At 35.8% G+C, this 27,418-nt stretch overlaps 1 protein-coding gene across 1 annotated transcript; it reads right to left on the bottom strand.

The window, feature by feature from the left end:
- Nucleotides 1-993: 993 nt before the first annotated feature.
- On the bottom strand, nucleotides 994-19,584 carry LOC120541493 (threonine--tRNA ligase 2, cytoplasmic-like). Its single transcript, XM_039773188.1, has 11 exons — nucleotides 19,155-19,584; nucleotides 17,967-18,065; nucleotides 17,278-17,444; nucleotides 11,591-11,753; nucleotides 11,276-11,413; nucleotides 10,122-10,199; nucleotides 9,375-9,475; nucleotides 8,483-8,587; nucleotides 6,147-6,219; nucleotides 4,807-4,921; nucleotides 994-1,223 (listed from the first exon to the last, which is right to left on the bottom strand). Exons 1-11 carry the CDS (start codon nucleotides 19,527-19,529, stop codon nucleotides 1,075-1,077), a joined length of 1,563 nt encoding a protein of 520 aa, XP_039629122.1. The 5' UTR covers nucleotides 19,530-19,584; the 3' UTR covers nucleotides 994-1,074.
- Between the last annotated feature and the right edge of the window lie 7,834 nt (nucleotides 19,585-27,418).

Below are 27,418 nucleotides of genomic sequence, written 5' to 3'. Positions count from 1 at the left end.
AAAAAAAATGGGTAATACTTTTCACTGGGGTTATTTTGGCAGGAAAGTGCCACCTCTAACCAGCACAGGTTTGAGACCAAGGGATATGCATTGTTGTTCTTTTAAGGGATCCTCATATTTCTGATGTCCTTGCTTGAAGAGGTGTTGGTTATTTTTGCACTTGGCACTGTATTTTTTTCTTTAAATTAGAATATCATGGAATTATGACGTTTACAATGTTTTTGCAATTTCTTTTATTATTTTGTAATTAATTGTATTACATTATTTGTTCCCTGGGCATGCCTATGGAGGTCTCAAACCTCAAGAAGAATGTGGTCCAAAATCTGTTCCTGTTACTCTCCAGTGCTGTGGGGAAAGCTGAGGATTCAACTTTCAACAGGTCACACAAGAAACAAGACAGTACAAGAAGAAACATGGATTGTTTTGTGCATACGGAAGCACCAGCTATAAGCTACGGTCAGTGAAACAAAGCAAGAGTTTATACACAATAGTTCAGTACATAAAGCAGTTTATAACTGGGCAATTTTTAATTTACATGGTTTGCTGTCACCCTAATTTCATTTCCTTTAGATTCTGCTTGTAGTCAAATGCTGAACTAGTCCAAATATGGCCACAAAGCCTAAGGCGAGTATTAGCAGCACAAAACCTCAATTCACTATTAGACAAAAGAGACCTGCTGCAACCATTAAGGTAAGAGAGCTCTTCCTCATTACATCTATTAAGTGAATACATAACAGTATGAAAGGAACAGACCATGAACAGAAATACCAGTTCTCAGCAGCCTTGAATGACCAATTAATTAATTCATCCATCCAACCATTTATATTCATAGGTGTTATCCAGCTCAGGGTTTGAAGGAGGTGAAGCCTTTTCTACAACACTGGCCACAAGGCAGGAAATGTCAATTAACTGGACAATATTTCTTTACAGGTGACACACACACATCCACACTTGCTCATACTGGAATAAACACATTTTAAAATTCCTGGCACCTATCTTTTGCACATTTTTATTGGGTTCACAGTAAATAACTTAATATTCAGTACTATGCACTACAATTGCAAACCAAATGCCTTAAAATTCTCTCTCTGTTTCCGAGGAGCGAGACGTCTTCAGTTTTTGTAGCTTGTTAATAGCCTGATGTACAGTCATCTCTCCATGGAACTTGTTTTCTCTTGTTCTGACAGTAACACTTTCAGCTGCTTTCTCTTTCTCTCCCACCACTGTGAAGATCAGAATGGAAACAAATATGAGGATAGTGCAAGGATCGAAAACGTATGTTTGTTGTACATTTACTGTTGTTCTGCTAGGTCAGTATAGAAACTGATATATACAGTAAATATGTAATACATTTTGCCATATTTTTGTATTATTTAAAAACATCCTGTATATTATATATTACCTTAGTTTTGTTAAGCATGTTCCATTCAAAAAAAAAAAACACCATTATAGTCAGTCTTGTTTATTTAAATTTACATTTTATTGAAATGCTTTACAGCAATAAAGGTAAATATCGGAGAAAAAAAAACTAATTGCAAGCTAGGATCTTATTATAATACAGGTCAAAGTAGCCCTTAATCTGAAATTCCAAAATTTTCCAAAATCTAAAAATCTGAGCCCCAACATGATGCCAGGAGAGAAAAATTTCACACCAGGGTTCTCTTTAATAAAATTTTACTTGGATTTGCGTGTAAAAATGTGTTATTCGCGGATATGTGCTGATTCAAAACAGAAATTCTTTCAGAGTGGGATTACTTAGGGGACTGCCATGTAAAACTTAGAGGGCCATGAAGTAATGATACATGATAAACAATCCAGGGGTTGGGGTCTACAGCAAAGCATACAGTGCCATGAAGAAAGGACACAGAATCTGAACTTTAATATAAACTAGCAGAATACCCGCGCTTCGCAGCGGAGAAGTAGTGTGTTAAAGAAGTTATGAAAAAGAAAAGCAAACATTTTAAAAATAACGTAAGATGATTGTTAATGTAATTGTTTTGTCATTGATATGAGTGTTGTTGTCATATCTATATTTATATATATATATATATATATATATATATATCTCAAAATAGCTGCGATTGGCAGCGGAGAAGTAAAAAGAAAAGGAAACATTTTAATAATAACGTAACATGATTGACAATGTAATTGTTTTGTAATTGTCATGAGTGTTGCTGGCATATATATATATATATATATATATATATATATATATATATATATATATATATATATATATATATATATATATATATATATATATATATATATATACATATACTGTATATATACACACACACATATATACATACTGTATATACAACATATACATATCTACATATATACTGTATATACACATATATATACAAATCTACATATATATATCTACATATATATATTAGGTGGGACTCGATTAAAAAATTAATCCAATTAATTAGAGGCTGTGTAAGAATTAATCTTGATTAATCGTATGTAATCGCACGTAAATTTGCCCCAAATCGCAAATGTTTTTTTTTTTTAATTTAAAACGGTTTTAGTGGGCGACAGAATCAAATAATAGACATGGACATGAATATTGTAAACTGAAGCTGTTTTAATTTCTGAAAAAAGCTTTTAAACTGCATTTGAATTCAAAACAGAAACAAAAATATCATCCCTGGTTAAAATTGGGCAGACTTAAAAATAAAGTGGTAGTTTAAGTACTTTAAGTACATTTTCAGAATAGTATTGTCTTTAAATAATAATAACCAAAATTTCACCATAAAGTGCAGTTTTTCTTCTTAAAAAAATAAGTCAGAAACATAAAAGGTAATTTGACCAGCTTACTCTTTAAACTCTGAGTAACATTAGCCAAAATTATTTTGTACATTAGGCTAAAACAGTGTGATCATTGAACATTTTGTAATTAGATGTATTTAGAATTACTAACGGTCACGGAAGTCCAATGATCCCCAGTAAGAGCCACAAAGTCCGCTTTCTGTAATGCATCTAATTTTGCTTGCTTTTCAGTGTGCACAAAACCATGCTTTTATCAAGGCTTCGCTCGGGTAGTCGAAATGATCAGTCGTAGGAACGCGCTTTATTCCGACTCTAACATTTTTGTAGCTGTGATGTGTGCATCAGTGTAATGGATGTACCAGGAAATCATGCATTGACAAAAGTTCCCGTTTGCTTGGAATTGAAAGTGTGATTAAATGCGTTATTTTTTAACGCGTTATGGAGTACATGCATCGAAGCTTCTCAACTGTGCTTGTGCTAAGAAAGGGAAAATTTTAAAAATAACGTAACATGATTCTGCGTTAACCTAATATTTTTCATACGTCCCAAACCAAGGAGATGGGAAGGTAAAATGAATCGGTAGCGCTACATAGTCAGTACATCCCCTCTCGGGAATCGAACCTCGAATGTCGGCAGTAAAGGCGAAGACTCTACAATTGCGCCACCGCTTGTCTATTCTAAAGTATGTATTGTAGATCGGGCTATAGATATACATTTATATATATACCCGTGTATCGCAGTGGAGAAGTAGAAGTTATGAAAAAGAAAAGGGAACATTTTAAAAATAACGTAACATGATTGTCAATATACAGTAATTGTTTTGTGAGTGTTATTGAATGTTGCTGTCATCAAGGATTTGATTATCATTATTTCTTTCAATCAGGCTCGTATTTATGCGATGTGTTCAAGTTACATTCCGTGTTTGTCAATCGTTGTAAAGATAAGAGGTTTCATTCATCGATTAGTTCCTTACTGCATCAATAAACAGCTCGTCTTCCTTTTTATCTGTGATGTGACAAACTGCATGCACAGGTTTTTTTTTTACGCTGTCTTCCTTTAGCGGGACATTCACTTTTTCCACCGTGTGCTTTGTTTCCACAGTAGCTGCATTTATGAATATGCTTATCAGGCGCTTCATATTTTTGCTGCCTTTTCAATTGTGTAATTCGGTTTTGTTCAGCTCTTTGGAACTGTTGCTTTTATCTGTGCACTGCATCAGTTCACGTGAGCCACTCGGTGTACTTGCATCGAAGGTTCCCAGCTGTGCTGGTGCCATCTCGTGCTATGTCCATAGCTTTATTTAATGTTACCTTAGTCCTGGCACTTAAAACTTTCTCTGGTAGTTTCGCTGAGTTTGTGTCAAACACCACCCTGACCATCTCATCTTCCTCTCCATAAGCACAGTCCTTTACCCGTGGCAGTTTGCTATTGGATTGCCGCTGACGGATGGCCTTATATGGGCAGGCACTAAATTACAAACGCCAGCGGCAGCCTGTCTATGAACTTAATTTAAAGTGTAGGTTTACATCGTGCTTTGTTTCCGAAGTAGCAGAACTCGCTTCTTATTGTTTCGCTGCCTTCTCAATTATATAATGCATGTTTTCTTGAGCGCTTTTTTGAGGTCTTCCTGGTTTTCTATGTACTGCGTGATTACGTGGGAGGCGTGATGATGTCACACGAAACTCCGCCCCCACGGCGTTGAAGCTCATCTCCATTACAGTAAATGGAGAAAAACTGCTTCCAGTTATGACCATTACGCGTAGAATTTCGATATAAAACCTGCCCAACTTTTGTAAGGAAGCTGTAAGGAATGAACCTGCCAAATTTCAGCCTTCCACCCACACGGGAAGTTGGAGAATTAGTGATGAGTGAGTGAGTGAGTGAGTGAGTGAGTGAGTGAGTGAGGGCTTTGCCTTTTATTAGTATAGATCACAAATACACAAGGCATCATCAACTAAATAACGTTTATTAACTGCTCATCTAATGCTCATTTATTGCAAATTTACATGCATCTATTCTTTTCCTTACCCATTATAAAGTTGTATTGAGCAAGCTGTGCATTTGTAATTTTTTCATTTGGCTCTTTATTTTTATCCAAGTCTACATCCACCATAAAACCAGCTTCTGCAAATTTCTGGCAAACCTGTAAAAGACAGAAAATTTTACCTTACAATGCGTTGCAAAATTATTTAATCCGGGAAGACTACAAAAAGTAAAAACAGTATGGCGATGCATGTCTGCAGACTAATAAGCATTTGGTGTTTTTTGGTATGAAAACATGCAAATATATACTGTGGGAAACTGCAGTGTTATACATGATACATGATAACTATGTAAACAGACATTAAGGTATCACTACTAAGAACATTAGATCTTAGCATTTTCTTTGCACTGAAGCATAGCTCAATCCAATGAATTTAAGTAGCAGCAGTGTCTGCATTTTAGGATATTTTGACTACCTTTTTCACATTTGAGTCCTTCTTCATTAATCTGACCAAGACTTCGCTATTAATTAATAAAGTATCTATCTATCTATCTAGACAATGCAGAAAAGCATTACAGTATTTTGCAAGATAACTTAACTGCTTCCTGAGTCTAAGAACTTGAAATTCATGCTTGGTGTAAAGCAGAAACTCAGTGCAAATCCATTACATCTGCTGTTGTGAAGTGTAATCCAAGTGTCAGAGGAAAGGGTGATAGGAAATAAATGAAAAGTTGAGAGGCAAGTGAAAACTTTTCAAAAGTGGGCAAAGAGTGCTGAAAGTCATGGATTTGTAAGAATGCTCAAATAGCATTGTATATATCTGGATAGTACAGACCAGCTGTGCTGATCTGTATTGTGTGATCTACAGTATTTACTCTCTCACATGTCTACTTGTGCATAGCCAAGCAATTCTTAATCAGATTTCTCCTAATTCTGTCATATTTTTACAATACAAAAGAGGTCATCTATTGTACCCTTGTATGCATTACTTGCCTATACTTTTCATAAACTGAAATTGCAAAATAAGTAATACTTTATTTTTCCCACCCCATTATCAAATCTTTGCAATGGATTAATAGTTGCAACATTAGATTATGTATTCCAAAAATATCTAAAACTAATTAATAAATGACTTGTAAAGATGTAAAGTAGCATTATATAATATTTTAATGACTTAGTTATTATAAAGTGTTACCAATACATTAATGATCAATCAATGACATTTATGACTGTCTAAATATAAAACTAATGATCTGTTACTGTCTGTTAACTTAATAACTAAAGTTTTTGAAAAGTGTAACCACAAAAGGAATACATTTTAAAATGGTGCTCAGTTTTGCAAAATGAAGTTTTGAACAGAACGGATAAAAAGTATGATATATACCTGCCAAGCGTAGTCCTTGCAAGTAGCACATTCTGGAACTATCATTACTTGCTGCGGTGACAGCCACAATGGCCTAAAAAAAAAAATTGGACACCTTAATTATTAGGTGCAGACTCCAATTAATATACGAGGTTAATAAATTTTAAAATTCAGCTTCGAAAGCATCTTGAGTAATACGAAATATAGACCAGCTCACCATAAAGAAAATTATATACTCTATTAATATTCCTCATAATGACTTATTAAATGAATATTTGAAAAAAGTAGTTATACCATGATTCACTTTCCACTGTCACAATGTTATATATTTGCTCAACATATGAAATAATTACTAAAAGGAAAAATGCATGTGCAATTAAACTCATATTTAGAATACTACAAGTAAGCAGAATTGTTAAGAAAATTTCCCTTTGAGAGTAAATCATTTATGAAGTTATGATAAATTAAGATTAGTGGCCTCCTGTAGCTTTTCAAGTTACATGCTATGTAATTTATCTATCACAAGTGGGGGGTTAAAATGTAATAAAGGGAATATGTCCTATGATTATTATTTATTTTTTTAAACATATGTGGAAATAGCAAGATTTGATCTTCATTTAAAAATAGTGCCTTTAGATAAAGGTGATATAACTGGGGAAAAATAAATTTTAATTTCCAATAATTTATTCAACAAGAAAAAAAAAAGTTATGCCTTTCCTGTTTGTGGAAAAAATGCACCCATGGCTCCAGCAAGCTGGTATTGTCTGCCCACTTTGGAAGAAATAATCTCAAGTAGGCATTTCCTGTAACTGTCTAGCAGTCTCTGACATCAGCTGGGAGAAAGTTTTTTCCCCACTCCTCCATAAAGACTTCTCTCATCTGTCCGATGTTTGAGCAATGTCTTGTCTTGGGTACACAACCCATTTTTCAAATACCCAACTAAACCCACCCCGCACTCCAAACCACCCCCTGCATCTGGATTGGATTCAGATTCAGGACTTTGACATTACAGAACCCTCCATTTCTTTCTTTTCAGCCATTTTTTCGTGGATATATTAGCACGTTTAGGGTCATTGCCATTTTGCAAGGTCCACTTTCAGCTGAGCTTCAATCTTCTTATAGGATGTTCTCACATTATCCTCAAATGCCCTCTAGTACAATGAAGAATTCCTAGTGGATTCCCAGAAAGTCAGCTGCCTTGGCCCTAATGCAGCATTAGAGGCGCAGAGCACAATATTTCCAACACCATGATTTACAGCTGGTATCGTGGTCTTCTGATCAAATGCTGTCTTTGATTTCCACCAAACATATCTTGTAGTACTGCAGAGAAATAACTCGATCGGTCTCATCTGTCCAGAACACACTGTTACAGATGTACTGGCTTTTGCCTAAGTTTTCAGGGTACACTAAAATTTGTGAATGATGTTCTTTGTGGATAGCAATGGTTTCCTCCCGGCACAACTCCCATGTAGACCCAATTTTTACAGCCCTTTTGTAATTAGAGACTCATGTACTTTGGCATCAACAGCGTCAAGAACTACCTATAGGACCCTAGATGAAATTACGGTGTTTTTACAGACTTCTTTCAACTTCTTGAGTTCTGCTCTCAAGCTGAACTTACTGCGGTGTCTTGGCTTGGACAAGTTTGCTGTTTGAAATCTTCTCCACGTGTAGATGATAGGAAATCTTCCGGGCAGTGGAATAGTTGATTTCCAACTATTTGCAGATCTTTTTAAATCCCTTCTCTGACTCATATGCATCTATAACCTTCTTTCTGAAAGCCTCAGAGGAGCTTTTTTAGTGAAGGCATGGTGATGATACACACTTCAACCACAAAGAGCAAACCAAAGTAAACATCAGAGATTTTAATAAGACTGTTTCTTCCAAGGTTCTTTATAATGATGTTCTCATTATTTGCACCTGATCTGGTACACCTGATTCTAATTTTAAGCATTTGAGGTAGTGATAAACACAGAGGCATACTTACTTTTTCCACATATGAAAACCAACATTATATTTATTTAAATTATACAATGGATAACAAAATAAAACATCATGCCACATTTACACCACCTTTATCCGCAGGTGCTGTTTAAGTGAAGATGAAATCTTGATATTTCCACACACATTAAAGAAAAAACATTTTGTGCATTGTACTTATTTTTTTACATGACTGTATTCTTTGGATGAATTTGTGCTTAATTATTAAAACAATCTGCACTCACACATATAAGGCGAAGGACTAGCTAGCTCTTCAGTACAGAAGTAATGTGTGAAATTAATTACCACAAACATCAAAATCTTAAACCCACTGTACAGTGTATTCATGCCATAAACTTTGTGAAATCAGAATTTACCATTTTCCTCCATAATTCTCTTTGAGAACGGCAATCATCCTTTCAATAGAGCCCAGGATTGCTCTATGAATAATTACAGGCCTGGCAGTATCATTGCCATCCTTCCTACAAGAAAGGCAAATAAAAAGTTCTGACTCCAGATATATAGGGATGGAAAAAAGAAACAGGGTATTTGAAAGTTAAACTCTGACATCATCCGTTTCTGGTGCAAAGATCTGATATCAGGCCAACTGCAAGATAACTAGTTTCAATGTACTTTACACAATTTAGAAATCTAGTCATCCATCATCCAACCCACTATATCATAACTACAGGATCACGGGGTGTCTGCTGGTGCCAATCCCAGCCAACACAGGGCACAAGGCAGGAAACAAACCCCGGGCAGGGCACCAGACCACCGCAGGCCGTGCACACACACAAACCCTCACACCAAACACACACTAGGGACAATTTAGAATCGCCAATGCACCTTTCCTGCATGTCTTTGGACTGTGGGAGGAAACCAGAGTACCCAGAGGAAACCCACGCAGACATGGGGAGAACATGCAAACTCCACGCAGAGAGGACCCAGAAAGCGAACCTGAGTGTCCTAACTGCGAGGCAGCAGCGCTACCCACTGAACCACCGTGCCACCCGAAATCTAGTCAATTTTCTGTAATCCTCCCTTAAAAGCCAAAACAAAACATAAGTTTAACAATAATTTATCATCTTCTAGTTTATTGTTCATACATCATGCTTGAAGCAATCCACCAGTCTGTATTAATTCATTTACCTTATTTACCCTGTGGCAGATTAATAATAAGGAAACCATTGCAAAGATTACAATTGTGCAATTTTATATAAAGTTTAGAATGATATTTGATATGGAAAATGACAATCCAAAATTACTCACCCGACATAAGTCAGATTGAATTGAAGAGGCAGCTGGAAGTCCAGTTGAATAGTAGCACATTGATGGTACTTCCCATTTGCATCTTGCACCTTTATATCAATCTTTAAATGGAACAAAATGTCTCACTCAAAAGTTAAAAAAAAAACAAAAAAACTGAAAATTAAACTACTTTCAACATTATAGAGAAATATCTGAATGAAATAACGAATGAATAACGAAAAACTATTTAGATTTTAAAAGAGCTATTAATAAAAGGCAAACTAAATTTCACTAAAGTATTTGGCATATTAATATTGAAATGTAGGAAGAAAAGCAAATATTGTTGACATTCTGACAGATCAAACACATTTACATTTTGCTTGTTCTAGGAATACACTTTTTAACCAATCAACAAAAACAGAATAAATTTTGTTTTATAATTGTGTCTTTCATTTTTCTATTCTTTAATATGTAAAGCACTTTGAGCTACTGTTTGTATGAAAATGTGCTATATAAATAAATGTTGTTGTTGTTGTAAATTATCTGAATTTAATGATTAACATTACACTTACCTTAAATCTATAAAACCTCTAAAATGGAGGGGGAAAAAAAAACAGTGACTCCATGTTAATACCACCCTGAAGTAATGTAAGTGAACCCATTAAGTCAGTCAGTCATTAGCCAACCCGCTATATCCTAACACAGGGTCATGGTGTTTTATTTATTTTTAAAACAAATGCAACATTTACCCTACTTTTCTAACGTCACCTTAGGCCCATAGAATGTTCCATCACCAGGACTTGTCTTCCATGGTTTTCCAAATTCATTTAGGCTTGCTTCCAATTGCTTTGAGAGAAAAAAAAAGGTTAAAAAAAATATGAAAACTTCTGCACTTCACAAAGTAAAATATGCAGGTTTTCAATGCCTGATAAAAAGGAAACACTTATGTTATTTATAAATAAGCGTAGAAGTATATAGAAAGTATAGTAAACAAAAACTAGTAATGTATGAAAAAAAATCTAACAAAATTAACCACCACAAACCATCAGAAATAGTACAATTGGTATAAAAATACAAAAATTATAATCTGCATGCAAATTAGTTGCACTAATTACAACAGTTAATAGTCTTTAATTTAAAAACATGCTTTTCTGATAAATTTAAAGTCTATTAAGAATAACAGAGTACAGTTTAAATAAAAATGTTTGTTCTGATTGACATAAAAATTAGACAAATTTACCACAATGTAATTTTTGTTTTGCTTTTGGATGCATATTTAGTATCTATGTCAGAAACAGCTTATTTCAGCACTTCGGTCACTATTATGCCATTCATATGAGCTCCACAGCACAGCTGACTGCCTAGGCTTTTAAACCTTCTCCAGTATTCAAGTAGAAAATGAGGGAGGTATAATGTCTGATAGTATCGATCATCTTTCCAGCCATGAGCTGTACTTACAAAATGTCTTAGACCCCTCTTTTAGACCTCTAAAGCTTTAAGGTGAGCATTCCATTAATGAGAAGTATTATTTATTAGTTAACAGAAAAATACTTATATATAAAAAAAAAAAATCAGCCAACAATCAATAGTGTGAAAAAAGGCACAAGACCTGCTTTCTAACTTAGAGAAAAAGCCCAAATGTATTGATATGGAATGTAATAAATTTCATGTGGGTCTGAAAAATGCAAACCTTTATCACATAAAATAGATTTTTTTTTTTTTAAATGAAGTAAATGTGTAGTTGTAAGAAATAAAGTTCTTGCACTTACCCATCTAATTAATTTAAAACTCTTAATTCTAACTTAAAAAGCTTTGTTTTAAAATACAAGCTTTGTTGCTAACCAAATAAGTGTTTAATATTTAAAGTAAAATGCTATTTTAGTGAATATTCGTGAATTTCTGAATAAAATTAAAAAAACTACCTTCTCAGCAAAATTCCAGGTCTCAATATCACCAAGAAACTTTTCCGGGCGAGTTGAAAGACAGAGTTGGAAAGAAAATCCAAAAATGGAATAGACAGTGTGCAGGAACTCCAGGCAGCTGTTTATTTCCTGTGTGATCTGGAAATAAATGTCTTGAGAGTCAAGATCAACAAATTAAACAAATAAGCCATCAAACCACATCCATAGTAAAATGATTTAGATAAAATATTTAGGATTTCCAACAAATTACTTAATAGCAAATTATTTTTGTATCTGTAAAGATTTAAATATGGTTCCACGACACCAACATTATACCTGTTCTACTGAGCAAAAGATATGTGCATCATCCTGTTGGAATCTACGAACTCTTTCCAATCCAGTCAAGTCTCCAGAAACTTCATTCCTATGTAATACACCAAAGTCTGCAAAGCGTAAAGGTAGCTCTCTCCAAGATCTTGGTCGATGGCTGAACATCAGACTATGGGAGGAAGAGGGGATGGGGAGAATAAGATTTCTGAAAAATGTGTGCAATTAATAATACATTTAATATTTTAAGAAAAATACAGTTAGGTCCATAAGTATTTGAACAGAAACACAATTTTCATAATCCTGTAGTTAGGATATTGCGGGTTCGATAATGGATGGATGGATGGCTCTAAATGCCAGCAAAATGGATTTGAAATGAAGAAATAACTACGTGAAATAAATGTAGGCTTTCAGCATTAATTCGAAGGGTTTAACATAAATATCATACGAGCCATTTAGGAATGACAACCACTTTTATACATGGTTGCCCTATTTTCAGGGGCTCAAATGTATCTGGACAATTGACAGAAAAGCTGTTCCACAGCCAAGTGTGAGCAGGTCCACCATTATTTCATTAAACTATTAAACAGGTAAAAGATCTGGGGCCTCATGTATAACGCCGTGCATAGAATTCACACTATAACATGGCATAAGCGCAAAAGCCGAAATGTGCTTACACGCAGAAAAATCCAGATGTTCAGGGGTGGGGATCGATTTGTCCTTAACTCAGTTTTTCTTTTTGTAAAAAAATTGATTGATTTGTATGGATTGGAATAAAATTAATAAAACTTCCAAAAAAAAAAAAGAAAATTCCAGATGCAGAAATCTGTGCATACTCCAACTTCCACGTTCTTCCGCTACATAAATCCCGGTCAGCGTGAAAAGTAACACTTGTGCACGCGCTTTATGTAACGCCCCAACTCCTCCCAGAATTACGCCTCTTTGAATATGCAAATGAATATAAATCGCCCTTAAGCTCAGCCTTCTGTGAAAAGACAATGGGAAAAGCACAGGGGAAAATATAAGAATTTCAACGAATGCCAAGTGGAGGCAAAGGAAAAACGTACTATTTGTTTAATGAAACCTTGGTATAATCAACAAAAGGAAGTTGATCGAGTGACATAGCGTGTTGGAGAAACTCGAAAGCTCACGTTCACAAAGTGCACAGTGCCGGAAATAAAAAAGAAGTCACATATCAAAGTCGCGTGAAAAGGCGAGTTGTAGCCCACTGTCTGAGTGTCATATGAAAGCTTATTTCTCTTTCTGTTTTTTATTCAATATATATTGGCGTAGCCGCCCCTGCAGTCGTTGCTTTTCTTTCTCCAAATAACTGATCGCCACAAAATCAGCTCTGTAATAGACGTTAAGCCATCTGTATGCTTAGAGCGCCGATTCTTCAAAAGGTTTCAGGAACATTGAAATATCTTCGTAGTACATGTTTAATTATTCTATCCTTCATGCCAGTCCCAGTGAAGAATATAGATTATTTAAATTAAGTTAAAGTTTTATCTGTATAATATAAGAAACATATTTTGCTGCATTTCATCTTAAAAATGATATCGTCATCATATGTAAATACGCATTTTATAAAGTGGCGCAGGTTGTGCAATATTATAACTGTGGTGCAAGTTTACAGTGGGGTGATTGTACTTATAAGTACAAACAGTTCTACAAGGAGCAATTAAGTGCGTTTAAAGTTCTTGGGATGAAACTGTTTCTGAACAGCGAGGTCCGTACAGGAAAGGCTTTGAAACGTTTTGCCATGGCTGAGGTAGCGTGTGCTTGAAGCTGTATACCGATAATTCTCTTTCCGATCAGCTGCTGCTGTGATTCACACTCAGATACAGTGATATAAATACTCCGAGTGGTGCAGTGAGAGTAATATGGAAAAAGATGATCCGCTGTGGCAACTCCTAACGGGAGCAGCTGAAAGAAGAAGAAGGTGCAGCGAGAGTAACAACGCTAAAGCAGTTATGGTATTTCGAATACTATGGCTATTCCCTGGACCATTATATTGTTACAAGTTAATTACAATCAGATGCATTACACTAATAAACAATATGCGGTTAGTTTCAGTGTATTTATAAAGCCACGTTAGGAAAATAAGGTGTAACCACATAGGAACAGTAGCATTGCTTTGACGCTGGGTGCCGCCAGTCTGCAAAACCGAGAGGAGAACTTGCGTACGACAAGGCATGAGGTACCGTGGAAAACTGCATGGCTTTACGCCAAGTGTAGGTTTTATACATCGCGATTTGAACGTGGAAAAGTTCTTACGCAACATTTCTGTGCCTTTGCACCGTTTATACATGAGGACCCTGGAGTTGATTCCACGTGTGGAATTTGTCACTGTGAACATTCAATATGAGGAATAGTCAAAATCAACCATCTGGTACATTCTTAAAGAGAAGGAATGCACTGGTGAGCTTAGCAACACCAGAAGGCCTTGAGAACCATTGAAGACAATTATGTTGGATGATTGCAGAGTTCTTTCCTTGGCAAAGAAAAAAACAATTCACAATATTTAGCCAAACCAACACCACTCTCTGGGAGGAAGTCCTATCATTATCAAAGACTACAATCAAGAGGAGACTTTCATCCATCTATTATCCAACCCACTATATTCTAACTACAGGGTCACGGGGGGTCTGCTGGAGCCAATCCCAGCCAACACAGGGCGCAAGGCAGGAAACAAACCCCAGGCAGGGTGCACACACACACCAAGCACACAATTTAAGACAATTTAAGATTGCCAATGCACCTAACCTGCATGTCTATGGACTGTGGGAGGAAACCCACGCAGACATGGGGAGAACATGCAAACGCCACGCAGGGAGGACCGGTAGGCAAACCCAGGTCTCCTAACTGCGAGGCATAAGCACTACCCACTGAGCCACCGTGCCACCCAGAGAAGACTTCACAGAAGTAAATACAGAGGGTTTACCAAAAGGTGCAAACCATTCGTAATCCTCAAGGATAGGAAGAACAAATTAGATTTTTTTTTTTTTTTATATTCTCTGGGAAAAAGTCCAATTTTGGAAGTTTTCTTCGGATAAATGAAATTAAGATCAATATGTACCAGAATGATGCATAAAGAGTATGGAGAAGAGAAGGAACGGCTCATGATCTCTAGTATATCACATCATCTGTGAAACATGGCGGAGGCAGTGTTTTGGCATGGACATTTGTGACTGCCAATGGAAGTAGGTCACTGGTGTTTATTGATGGTATGTACTAGGTTGTTGCCTTTGTAAACAATTGTGGATTATTTCAGAATGTGTTCCCATTACTGCTTGTGTGACATGCACAGCAAAGAGCCATGGCAAAATCAAATATGTTTAATTTGGTCTTAAATCATAGAAGTGTGCCACTGTTTGTGTCAGAGATGACAACCATTGTGGACTTAAGGAATGAAGTAAGGGATTTTGGATTGCGCAAACAGACAAGAGATTCAGGCTGTTGTCTTGTGTCTGTCGTACAACAGCAGAATGAGAAAAAGAAAAAGGTTGGCTAAGGCTTTGTGGATGAACTCACTATACCTGGAAAATATGCAAAACATAGAAAATTGACACAACTAACAGATGTGGAGGAAATGCAGCACCACTAGGGTAGATCAATGGTCAAAACATCCCTCCAAAATGGATTACAAATCAAGTAGTACAGCTAATTAGGAAGGATATCAAGAGGGAAATCTCAACCTTAAGAAGAGCTGCAGCAGTTTCTAGTATTAACTGGCCACTCACTGTATATTAAAATTGTATAGTATATGGTTCACAGCTCTGGAAAATGGTGTCAGATGTACTTGTTACTGAAAATAGCATCTGTTTTAAATCTATAAAAAAAATGTACAAGATGATGCAAACATCTCCCCAAAAAATTAGAAAAATATCTTATGGTCTGATGGACTTAACTTTAAAAGATATGCTTGACTCAAAGCTAAACAATGAGTACAGTGTGTACAGTCAGCCATGGTGGTGGCAGCATCATGCTATGTGGTTGCCTACTGTTATTAAAAAATGATTTCAGTAAGGATGGGAATGATTTTATACAAAATAAGTATTGAACGCATCAATGTTTTTCTCAGTAATGAGGCTGCTGACATGAAGTTTTCACCAGATATTGGTAACAACTCAAGTAATCCCCACAAAGAAATCAAAACAAATAAGTCCATTTATTATTTTTAAGTTCAATACTTATATCTTAATAATCTTATATCTATATATCCATCCATCCATTATCCAACCCACTATATCCTAACTACAGGGTCACAGGGGGTCTGCTGGAGCCAAACCCAGCCAACACATGGCGCAAGGCAGGAAACAAACCCCGGGGAGGGTGCCAGCCCACCACAGGGCACGCACACACACACACACACCCACACACTAGGGACAATTTAGGATCGCCAATGCACCTAACCTACATGTCTTTGGACTGTGGGAGGAAACCGGAGCACCCAGAGGAAAACCACGCAGACACGGGGAGAACATGCAAACTCCATGCAGGGAGGACCTGGGAAGTGAACCTGGGTCTCCTAACTGCAAGGTAGCAGCGCTACCACTGCGCCACCCTTATATCTATATACTTATATCTTAATATACAATATTATTATAACACTTATATCATAATATCTTAATACTATATCTACTTATACTTGAATAAATATTTTATATCTGTAAACATCAATCAATACCCTACAGAGATGCAGTTCTAGCAGCCAAAATGTCTAGCAGAGAAATAAAATGAGGGAGTATGGCACATGTATTTGTGCACTTTTTAATGAGTACATGCTCACAGTTCTTGCCCAAGTTCCCGGTTATAATGCTATAGTGGTAGTGCTACACAGAAAAGGTGGGAGCTGAGAGAGAGAAAAACAGAGAGAATGAGACAGAGTTAAGCTAACATCACCAATGTAAGAAGCTTGCTTTCAAGCTAACCACTGGCATTTCAGCACATTGCAAATCTATGAACCAAGATGCTTCATGGTGTGAATCCAAAGCATTACATTTGTAAAGGCAGGGGCTGAGAGAGACGGAGTTCTGTTGACATCACCTGGAAGCAGTCTGCGTGTAGTATTGAGAATCAGTCTGTGCAGTAGGTGCAAGGAGACAGATATTGCAAAATCACAACTGACCACCAAGTGTAAATCTGTGAACTGAAATGCTTTGTGGTGCGAGTCCACAACAACAGAAATACAATGCTAAAAATAATCAAACCATGCATCCATTGCCACATACATGAATATTCAAATTAAGCTGAACATATAGTAAAAACACAACAATTTCAATTTGATGGACATAAGCAAATCATGACAATACAATTTGATTTATATTATAACTGCAATAAGGCTGGTTGACAATAGTCAAGTAGAAAGCAAAAACCCAGTAAGCAGCATTCCTGTATAAAATAAACCTCTTGGGAACCTACTGGAAATTTTACCAGACAAAAGTAATAGTTCTAGTAACCTAGGCCAACTGGTCATCCACCCCCTCATAGATGTTCTACAATACAGTATTTTAAGGATATGGCGAGTAGTATAATAGGAGGATTGAGACTCAACAAAGTCTGCAAATCTTATTTGCTTTAACCAAATATCCTTTAACACTAACATACAGTATAAATACATAAGCCCACATTGACAAACAGCCGAAATTTGTAAGAAAGTTATTATTTTTGCAGTTTAAGATATCTTTGCTTACCAATGTCCTGGGCAGTTCATGGGTTTAAGAGCAAAGATTTCTTTTTCCACCTCAAATGTGAACATTTGGCCACTGTAATGCTGTCTATGACCAGACGCTTCCCATAACTTGTTGTTGTAGATGTTTGGAGTAATAACCTCTTGAAAGTCACTCTTCATGTGCTCCTCCTGTTGCACATATATACATAATTCATTTAAAAGGAATTCCACCAATTTGCTATATGTGAATTTCCCCTTGGGATTAATAAATTATCTATCTAGCTATTGCTCTCAATAATTAAAATGCAAAAGATCTAGCAACAATACAATAGGGGATAAGAATTCATAAAATCTAAAGCCACCACAGTTATGTGTTCAAGGTTAGGATGCATCCATAACAGAATACATACTTAAAAAAAAAAAAAAAAGGTACTAAGAAATTTTAACCTAATGTTACATGAAGCTCTTGTTTGCTTTCCTTGCACCTTTCACCATTCACATCATAAGCAAAGTGACAATGGGACAGGGCATCATTAGGATATGCTCCCAACAAGTTACTCAAAATGTCAAAAATACAAAATAATTCAAATAAATGAGAAAAGAAGCTTACTTAAAAACCTGCAACAATTATGAAATCGGTCATGCTGACACAAAAACATACAAGAATTATATCTTAATTAAAAAATTAAATCAAAGCTGTCAAAATCTTACCTTTATAAATTCCACTAATGTATTATATATGAAGGCTCCTTTGGGAAGGAAGAAACAGCTTCCAGGACTTAGGTCATGAAAGAAAAACAGTTCCTGTTCCTAAAAATATGCACACAAACATGAGAGTTTGATTTTTTTTTTTAAATTCGAATCAACCACCAAAACATCAAAGTAATCTGAATTAATTGGAGATTCCCTAACAGAAAGTAGTGTTACAATGAGTATTTTGTTCTATAGTGTGGTTGAAGGTTTTTCAGACAGTTTTACTAGAAGCTAACTCATCTAAGAAGGACTGACATCCAAGAGATCAATGTAGATCTAAATGGTAAAAGTTTCCAGTGCACCATGCAATGCAAATGTCTCTGTTATTTGCCATTTGGTATGAAATTTGTAAAGGCATGGATAATGTTTGTGATGCGATGATTTTCTCCCAATACTCTGGAGCTGGGTGGCTGGTGTACTAATCATTCTGTCATTATGCCAACTGTGGCGAATTCCAGCATTTGGTTTCAAAATTGTGGGTCTTCAGATACCGAAGGCAAATTCAGACTTAAAGTAGATTAATATATAGATATATATATCCATCCATCTACTGTTAGGACCATAGAGCACAAAGGCTTTTGATTGCTTCCGAATTGTTCCACCACTAAAATGATAACACAAGTCCTCAAACCGAATGCTTTTTCTCTCATTGAAAAGTGAAAAGCAGACATCAATCATGCAAAGGCATCTCAACCAGGAATTGAAGTAGGGTTTAACTGCTTCTGCCGCAAAGATCACGTAACACTTAAAGGGTCTCTAAAATCAGGCCAGATTGAGCATGGGCACTTGCAAACGAGGATTTTGCACTAATACTGCACAAAAATGAATTTAATCCCGTGGAAGACAATCAACCTCGGAAAGTATTGACAATAAGCGAGTGCTATATCGTTTTTATACGTAACCTATTGTTATTGGCTGGGACTTAAAATGATTATTATTTACGCAAAGTAATCCGCGCCCCCGGTGTAAATAACGGCTTCAGTTGCTCGATTTTTGTGAAATTTTATTAAAGTATACTGTGCAAAAAATCTTATGACCCGTTATGGTGCAGCCTTTGGTAAAACGCACAAATGGGTGTGTACAATGGGCAGGCCAAAAAAAAAAAAATCTCATCCGCCATGTGCGAAGTTGGTGGGCTGCGGTTACCTGGGGTTTTGCTCCGTCGCCGGATCCATGTTCTTGCTGACTACTGTCATGGGTGTCGCTGCACGCTGTGACAGTCACAGCGTTGCTTCGGTCCAACTCGGCTCGCAGGCTCCGTTTCAAGTGCACGATTCTGTAACGCAATTTTTCGTTCTCATTCCTGAGGGTGTCCAGCTCAGGCTTACTAATGCATGCCCGGAAAAACTCTGCTGCCTCTTCAGAGGCTGCTTGAAGCCACCCAATCTCCTGGGTCAGAAGGTGTATCTGCTCCTCCTGCAACGCTAAACGTGCTGCAATGGAATCCGCCATTTTTAAATCCCCTCTTGTCGGCCGGAGTGAAAAAAGAAAAAATACGGTCGAGGTGCAGACCTCCACCATAGAGTGTATCACTATGACGTCAGGCACGTAACACCCACAGACTGCAGAACGGAGCCAACTGATCGGAGCTGGATATTCCACTTTGGATCTTGTTGGCAATTATATGGGAATTACTGCCATCTACTGGATAGGAGAGAATGAGTCTTACTTTTTTTCACCGCAACATTAGCTTCTTTTACATATCTGTTGATTTCTTCGGAATTTTTTCCTTGCCTTCGTTTTATCCCACACAGTTTCTAAATGTATATTAGATTCTACCCAGTTTTTATTGATATAAATCATAATTCCCTGACCTGTATTGAGAACTTAAACGTCTTCTACAGTTATCAGAATGAGATGCTGCTCCTTATGTAAAGCGTGTCATTCAGAGAAGTCAAAGGCGTGACAGGAGCCTATCTTGTCAGTAAAGGGCACATGGTAAGAACCAGCACTAGATAAGACATGAGTTTAACAGAGAGTTCACTTACACTAATTTGTAATCAGAAATATAACACTCACATGTGTAGGAATGTGGAAGGAAAGCTCCTATAGCCAAAGGGAGAACGTGCACATGCCGGTCTGACAATGACTAGATACGGGATTCAAACTCAGAATGCTAGCTCCAAGAAGAAGAAATGCTAAATATTGATCTGCTCTTTATTTAAGGTACGTGTCCACATCTGAATTTAACAGACCTATTAATCTTTTTTCTTGTATTCTTTACATTGTTGCAAATACATACCTAATGATATCCATCTACCACAACCCAGAACTGGATTTAAGGTAACTGTATTACAAATATTTAAATGCCAGGTTGCAAATATATGAATTAAACACAGATTCTGAGTGTAAAACAAGATTGTGCCAGACCATGCCTACCGTAACACACGGGAGCCATAAAAGTATGGAACAAGAAGTTTTTGTTGACAGATATATAAGAATGGGTAGGCAAAAGGGAGATCAGGAAAGAATCATATTTATTTTGCTATCCTGGAATAAACTATATCAAATGTGTGTCTCATTCCACTAACGGGGATGTTTCACCTATTTGTCCACCTCTCAAGCACACTAAAGTCTGTATTCTCAAAGTGTGGTCCATGGACCACTGGTGGTCCCAATGTGTGAGTCACGTGGTCTGCAAGCTGACAGCCATCAAGGCAAAAATCTGGGACTTTGAAATGTAAATCCAACACTGTTGAAGTGGAGTCATAATATTTTTCACTAGAAATGCCTTTCATAAAATATAATAGAGATACACAGTATTATGATAAGAGGTGAGTGCCAGAGTGGTTGTCAAATTCAAGTGCTCCACAGTTACATTTACCTTGAGCAAAGTGGTCTTAATTTCAAAACACTTACTAGTGTGCTAAACCAGTCCCCTTCTCACCTCGTTCACCTCTTTCTTTCTTGACTCTGGGCAGTTGAGCTTTTGCCTCAAATCTCTGACTTCTGACTTAAATGTATCATTGCTATAGGGCAGCTTTAAAAACCAAGATGGGATCAATTTCTGACAAAGCACAGAAGCACTTTAACTGTCAGGGTTACTTGTATGTTGACTGCAGTGAAATGAATACAGTATGCTCTCTAGTGTTATCCCAGAGCCCTCATTAGCCACTGAACACCCAGATCTCTTCCCACATTAGGTACTTTGGTGCCTATATTTAAAGGAAAAGTCTATTGCTGCTTCCTGGTGGCCATGAAGCCTTGTGGACATTTGCTAGTCATTTCTGTTTTTATCTTCTCCATTAACAGAAGATAAGATGTTCCTGGCAACTTTTACATCACCTCTTTTTTAGCATCCTAAGGAACCATTAAATACTACCTCTCAGACCCCATCTCATTCTCTCATGTGTTGGTACCCCCTGTCTCTTGTCATTCCAGGGCATCTAGACTATACATATAGAAAGTATTACAGACTAATGCAGTGGTTCTCAAACTGTGGGGCAGGCCCCCGAGGGGGCGCAAAGTAACAAAAAGGGGGGCGCGAAGATGTGAAAAAAAGAAAACAAGAATCGAAAATATGAAAAAGACATCTATTGAAACCAAAACAAATTAACTTAAACTGCATTTTGATACTAGAAAAATAAATATGGATTTAGATAAATGTCGATAAAAGTTAAGTAGGTATAATAAAATATGCATCTATGATATATCATTAATTAAAAAAGAACAAATTGGTATTAATGGGCTCATGTTAAGTAATCTAAAAGGAGGCAGTGGTTGAGACATATGGAAGGAAGTCTACAACAGGAACCCTTTAGACCAAAAGGCCATTGCTGGAACTGAAATAATTAGTGAAGTAACTGAGCATTTAGCAAGGAAAACTGAGTCTTGTTAAAGCTACACCTTAAATAACAATCCAGTAATTGTTGTCTCTAGGCACATTCATTTTCTGGAAGTGTCTCTTTACCATTATAGAGATTTGATAGGCATAGTTTTACTCTAATCTTTGCTTTAGTGTAACTTGGCTTTATGTTGATGAGGTTTTTTTCAATAATTTGTGCTGTGGCCCTGAAGTGCAATGTCTAAAAACAAGTTAAATAATGCAAAAGCAAATCAGAAAACACAAAAACAAATTGGAAATACAAACACAAATCAGAAAACACAAAAACAAATCAGAAAACACAAAAACAAATCAGAAAACACAAAAACAAATTGAATACAAATGCAAATCAGAAAACACAAAAACAAATTGAATACAAATGCAAATCAGAAAATCCAGGAGCAAATCAAATCGAAGTGCAATGAGCAAAAATAAATGATGTCATGCAAAATGGTCCGTGTACTTTTTGGTATTTGAAATTTCATTTCAGAAAATATTTAAAAAAGAAAAGGAGACACTTATTTGATTTTCAACTTAAAAGGGAAAAATAAAAAATGCAAAACAATTACTTTTTTCCTTTTGTTCTTTCGCACATCAGAAAAGAAAAACGCAATAAACGAGAACGAGAAAGGTCCGTGTACTTTTTGGTATTTGAAATTTCATTTTAGAAACAAAAACGAAAATAAAAGTAATTTTCAGATTTTGATTTTTGATTAAAGAATAAAATGAGGGAAAATAAGGTATTTTTTAATTCTGTGGTAACAAATATCAGTCATAAATTTAAAATTACACATACTTTTCTGGATTTATTTGTGATTCAAATAATGAAAGTGTAATAGCTCAAAAACAACAACACAGACGCATTTTCGTTGTCGAGAAACCGGAGGCATTTCTTCTTCTGTGCGATTTTTGACGAGACGTGCGAACAAGCCTCCTCACAACACATCGACCAACGGCCTTGAAGTTACACTGTATGGCATCAGCAGAGGATGGACCATCGCGTTGTTTTTCGGAACAGTAAAAGAGTGACACTCTGGGACGAGGACATGACTGCAGAAAAACTGAGTCGCATCTTTCCGGTATAAAAATGCAAGCTTTGCAAACTTTGCTTAATTGATGTAGCAGTTCTTTATGAACGTTATTGTTGTTATTTACTGTGAAACAGCTAACATTTGGTGATTTTATTAACTAACACTAAGTCTGGCCATTTTTATAGTGCTATCGCTAAACGTTTCGAGTATTAACAATGCGCACAAGTGTAACACGATAGGAAAGCAACGTGATTTACAGAAAGTTTTCTTAACATGTGTTACATTTGTCAATGAGCAGCCATTCAAAATGTTAGCACTCTAAAAATTGCCAGACTTAGTTGTTAGTATATGAAATCACCAAATGTTAGCTGTTTCATAGTAAGTAACAACAATAACGTTAATAAAAGAACTGCAATGTCAATGAAGCAAAGTTTGCAAAGCTTGCATTTTTTTACCGGAAAGATGCGACTCAGTTTTTCTGCAGTCATGTCTTCGTCCCGGAGTGACACTCTTTTACTGTTCCGAAAAACAACGTAATGGTCCATCCTCTGCTGATGCCATGCAGTGTAACTTCAAGGCCGTCAATTGATGTGTTGTGAGGAGGCTTGTTCGCACGTCTCGTCAAAAATCGCACAGAAGAAGAAATGCCTCCGGTTTCAGACAACGAAAATGCGTCTGTTTTGTTGTTTTTGAGCTATTACACTTTCATTATTTGAATCACAAATAAATCCAGAAAAGTATGTGTAATTTTAAATTTATGACTGATATTTGTTACCACAGAATTAAAAAATACCTTATTTTCCCTCATTTTATTCTTTAATCAAAAATCAAAATCTGAAAATTCCTTTCATTTTGTTTTTTTCGTTTTTGCTTCTAAAATGAAATTTCAAATACCAAAAAGTACACGGACCCTCCTCCCTGGCTGGGATGGCTGTTCTCCCCCTACAGTATTCAGTTTGTTTATGTGTTTTCTGATTTGCATTTGCGCCATCAATTTGTTTTTGTATATTAAATTTGTTTTTGCGGTTTTTGATTTCTTTTTGTGTTTCCAATTTATTTTTGTGTTTTCTCATTTGTTTTTGCATATTCATTTGTTTAGGCATTATTCGATTTCTTGTTGCATTTTCTGATTTGCTTTTGTGTATTCGATTTGTTTTTGTGTTTTCTGATTTGTTTTTACATGATTTAATTTGCTTTTTTGCATTGTAACTCAGGGCATTTTACAATACTCTGTACACATAACAATAATCATCCTATAAAACTATATTTAATCCATATTACGTATTCAAACATACACAATTGTTGAATATAAAGGTGGCATTCCTAATCTGCAGTGTTTAGAAGTACTTTACTTTCATATGCTTGCAAACTGCATGTTTCTTTCAAAGCACTTTCTTCCCTGTAACACTGTAAAAACCAAAATGAACCCAAACAGCTTAAATATGAACAAAGCATTTTGCAACAAAAATACTGCAAACCATGCTAACATTATAGTCTTGTTCCATTCTTAGAAGAGTGAAGAAAGGCTTCAGTGTATTATGCAAGGAATTTTAGAAACAGTTCATTTTTTAATAAAAACTCCTAAATTGTTACATATTTGAATAATCTTAAAATAAAAAAATCCTCAGTATATCGATGATATATCATGTCAAACATTGAAATAGCATACTGTATTGATTTTTATTAGTCCTGTAAAACATGCCCATACCTTTATCTATCTATTATTCTATTCTTTAGTTTCACTTATTGGTTCATGGTTATAATTACTTAAAATTTTAAATAAATGGTGCGTGATTTGAAGCTACTGTTAGTCAGTCAGCCATTATGCTGTTGGTAAAAGTTTGATTTTTTTAAATTACAAGTAACAATTGGTATAAGTGCTTCTGGTAAACATATAATAAATTATTTTTATACAGTATACATTACTGTAAACCCATAAAACCTGTCCCATTACCTTGCTAATGGAATCTGAACTTAATGGACTTCAATAATATTTTTAAGCTTTTAAAATAAATATTGATTTATTTCTTGAAAACATTAAGATTACTGTAGGTTTGCTTTGTAATACATTAAACTATAGAAACAATACTTGTTTAATTTCAGTATCCTGCCATAAAAAATTGTACACATGACAATACACATGAACTTGACCACAAGACTCCTCATAGGTGGCATTTGTTAGTAAACTGTGGATTGGACTAGTGTCCACTATGGGGCTGAGCTGACTGGCTTCTCATAGTAGGCCCAGTGTGAATATATGGAATTGTGTGATCATTTTAGTGTGCCATTGATTGAGCTGAGTCAATTAGTTGCTGTAAATGTGTCTATTTTTAACAGGTTTGAATAGGTTAAATGTATTAGTGTCCTTGGAATGATCCTGCATTTTGTGTTTATGATAGAAATTGACATCTTAATTAAAGAAAGAAACTTACCTTCTAACAGGACAAATCTGATAAAAGTTTTGAGTGAGTAATCAGGAAGGAGAAATGCTATCCATCTGCACCATTTATTACACTTAAATGCTGAGGAGGAGAATCACTTACAGCAGTCTGTTGCCATATTATGAGAATGGGCACAGAAACAAAAGATAGAGGTTCATTTTTGTAACTATTGAATTTACAAACAGTGTCAATCAATGCATACATTTCATACTCTGACTGATTAAAAGACGTGAGGTGTTTAACATAGAGCACAACAAGCGTATATAAAATTCTTTCTCTATTATATCCTTGTTCTTCAATATCTCTTAGATTAGATATTACTCTTGAAATCTCTGTGTATGTGACAACTGTCCAGTTTTACTGTTTACAGGACATCTGATGATCAGCACCCATCTACTCCTAGTACATTCTTGTCTTTGCTGCTCATTTGACCTTTTTCCTTTTTCCTGATATGACTGACATTTATTAACCCTTTAATACTTCTAAGATAAATGCTATATTTTAATATGGAAAGCATATCAAAAAATGTATCCTATATGACTGTGTGACCTCTAAGTCTATCTTTTCTTCCACATGTGTTTGTCCATGTTTAGATTCCAGCTCTCATGAGCCCATATTGTAGAAAGTAGGATTAAATATCAATGGACAGATGTTGATCCTTGAGTAATAACAAGCATTCTTTGCTGAGGTGGTTGTAATCCTTGGATTACCTAAAATAACAAGCTTTATTTTCATACCATCCAAGGCACCTAATGTCTTAGAACCAAGTCAACATGAATTGCACAACCACAAAATCAAGTATTGTGCTATCATTGAATTTCTAATGCCAAACAACTATATGCCTTTGGAGATTTAGGATAGCCAATGTGGATCAGGATCAGTCCACTTCATATGCCATTGTCAAAAGATGCACTATGGAACTCCATCATTGCAGGACATCTGTTGAAGTTGACCCAAGATCTAGCTGGGGTTTGACATTAATGATAAAAAATGTTGCCACTGTGGAATGATCCATAATGGAGAATTGAAAAGTGACAATGTATGAGATAGCATGCACTATAGTGATTAGTTATGGGTCAGTTTAAATCATTCTTCACAAACACTGAAACATTTTTAAGGGCTAAGCATGAATGGTGCCCATAATGTTAACATCCTAAATCAGACATCATCACATTCAATGTTTTAAGGTGAATATCAAGCTAATTAATTTGGACTGGGAGAAATTAAAGAAGTGTTTCATAAGTGGGGATAAAATTTGGATACATTACTATGATCCGGAGTCTAGACAACTTATGTGATTCCTCAATACCAAAGAAATTAAAGGTCCAAACCAGTGCCAACAAGATCACATGAAGATTTTTTACATTATTGATGGTGTAGTCTGTATTGATTATATGTCTCAAAAGTCCCACATAAATGTTCAATATTATGCTATTATGCTTTATCATTTGCAGCAGTCACTTCACTTTACCATCCACTTCAGAAAATACTCATACTCTGACTACATAAAATGTAAAGACTTTTCTGTGAAGATGTGGATTTAAAGTATCGCCACACTCACCCTAAGTTCCAGACCTGGCCCCAAGTGTCTAAGACGTATATCTCAGTCTGGGATGGGATGCATTATGTAAGTGATGAAGAAGTGAAGCTACAGAAGAAAGTTAGACACATCATTTTATTTGATTGGCAGAGAAATGCTTCTGGAATGCTGATTTAAAAGACTTGCTCACATCAGCAGTTATAAAAAAAATGATAAATATTTTAGACTTGAGATAGTATCAGTTTACAAGAAGCTCAAAGTAGTTTAAATATAGAGCACATATACTATAACATCCAAGTCTCTAACCATTTTTGAGCTGTATCAAAATAATAATAATAATAATTGATTTCCCACATAATTTTAAAACTAACATTCATGAGTAATAGTACAGTAAAATGTGCACCATTTGCATTTCAGGCTGATTATCTATATTTCCTTCAGGGACGTAAATCTGAGCTGCTACATGTAACAGAAGCAATAACATCATGGCAGGCATTTGTCTAATGGGGCGGAGCGACGGTGTTGTTGACACCCCAATTGACATGAATAACGTGTTTGACCCTAACGGCGTTCCA

Source organism: Polypterus senegalus, chromosome 12 (genome assembly GCF_016835505.1).
Source record: "Polypterus senegalus isolate Bchr_013 chromosome 12, ASM1683550v1, whole genome shotgun sequence".
Classification (NCBI taxonomy): Eukaryota; Metazoa; Chordata; class Cladistia; order Polypteriformes; family Polypteridae; genus Polypterus; species Polypterus senegalus.
This window is presented reverse-complemented; position numbering and strand designations above follow the sequence as displayed.

What these genes read in the sequence shown, in the direction of transcription:
- LOC120541493 (XM_039773188.1), bottom strand. Translation starts at nt 19,529, where the DNA reads ATGGTGGAGGTCTGCACCTCGACCGTATTTTTTCTTTTTTCACTCCGG. An exon ending in CCTGGAATTTTGCTGAGAAG is followed by an intron (nt 10,200 to 11,275) that starts GTAGTTTTTTTA and finishes TTTCTCTCAAAG; the next exon opens with CAATTGGAAGCAAGCCTAAA. An exon ending in GAACATTCTATGGGCCTAAG is followed by an intron (nt 9,476 to 10,121) that starts GTGACGTTAGAA and finishes TTCCATTTAAAG; the next exon opens with ATTGATATAAAGGTGCAAGA.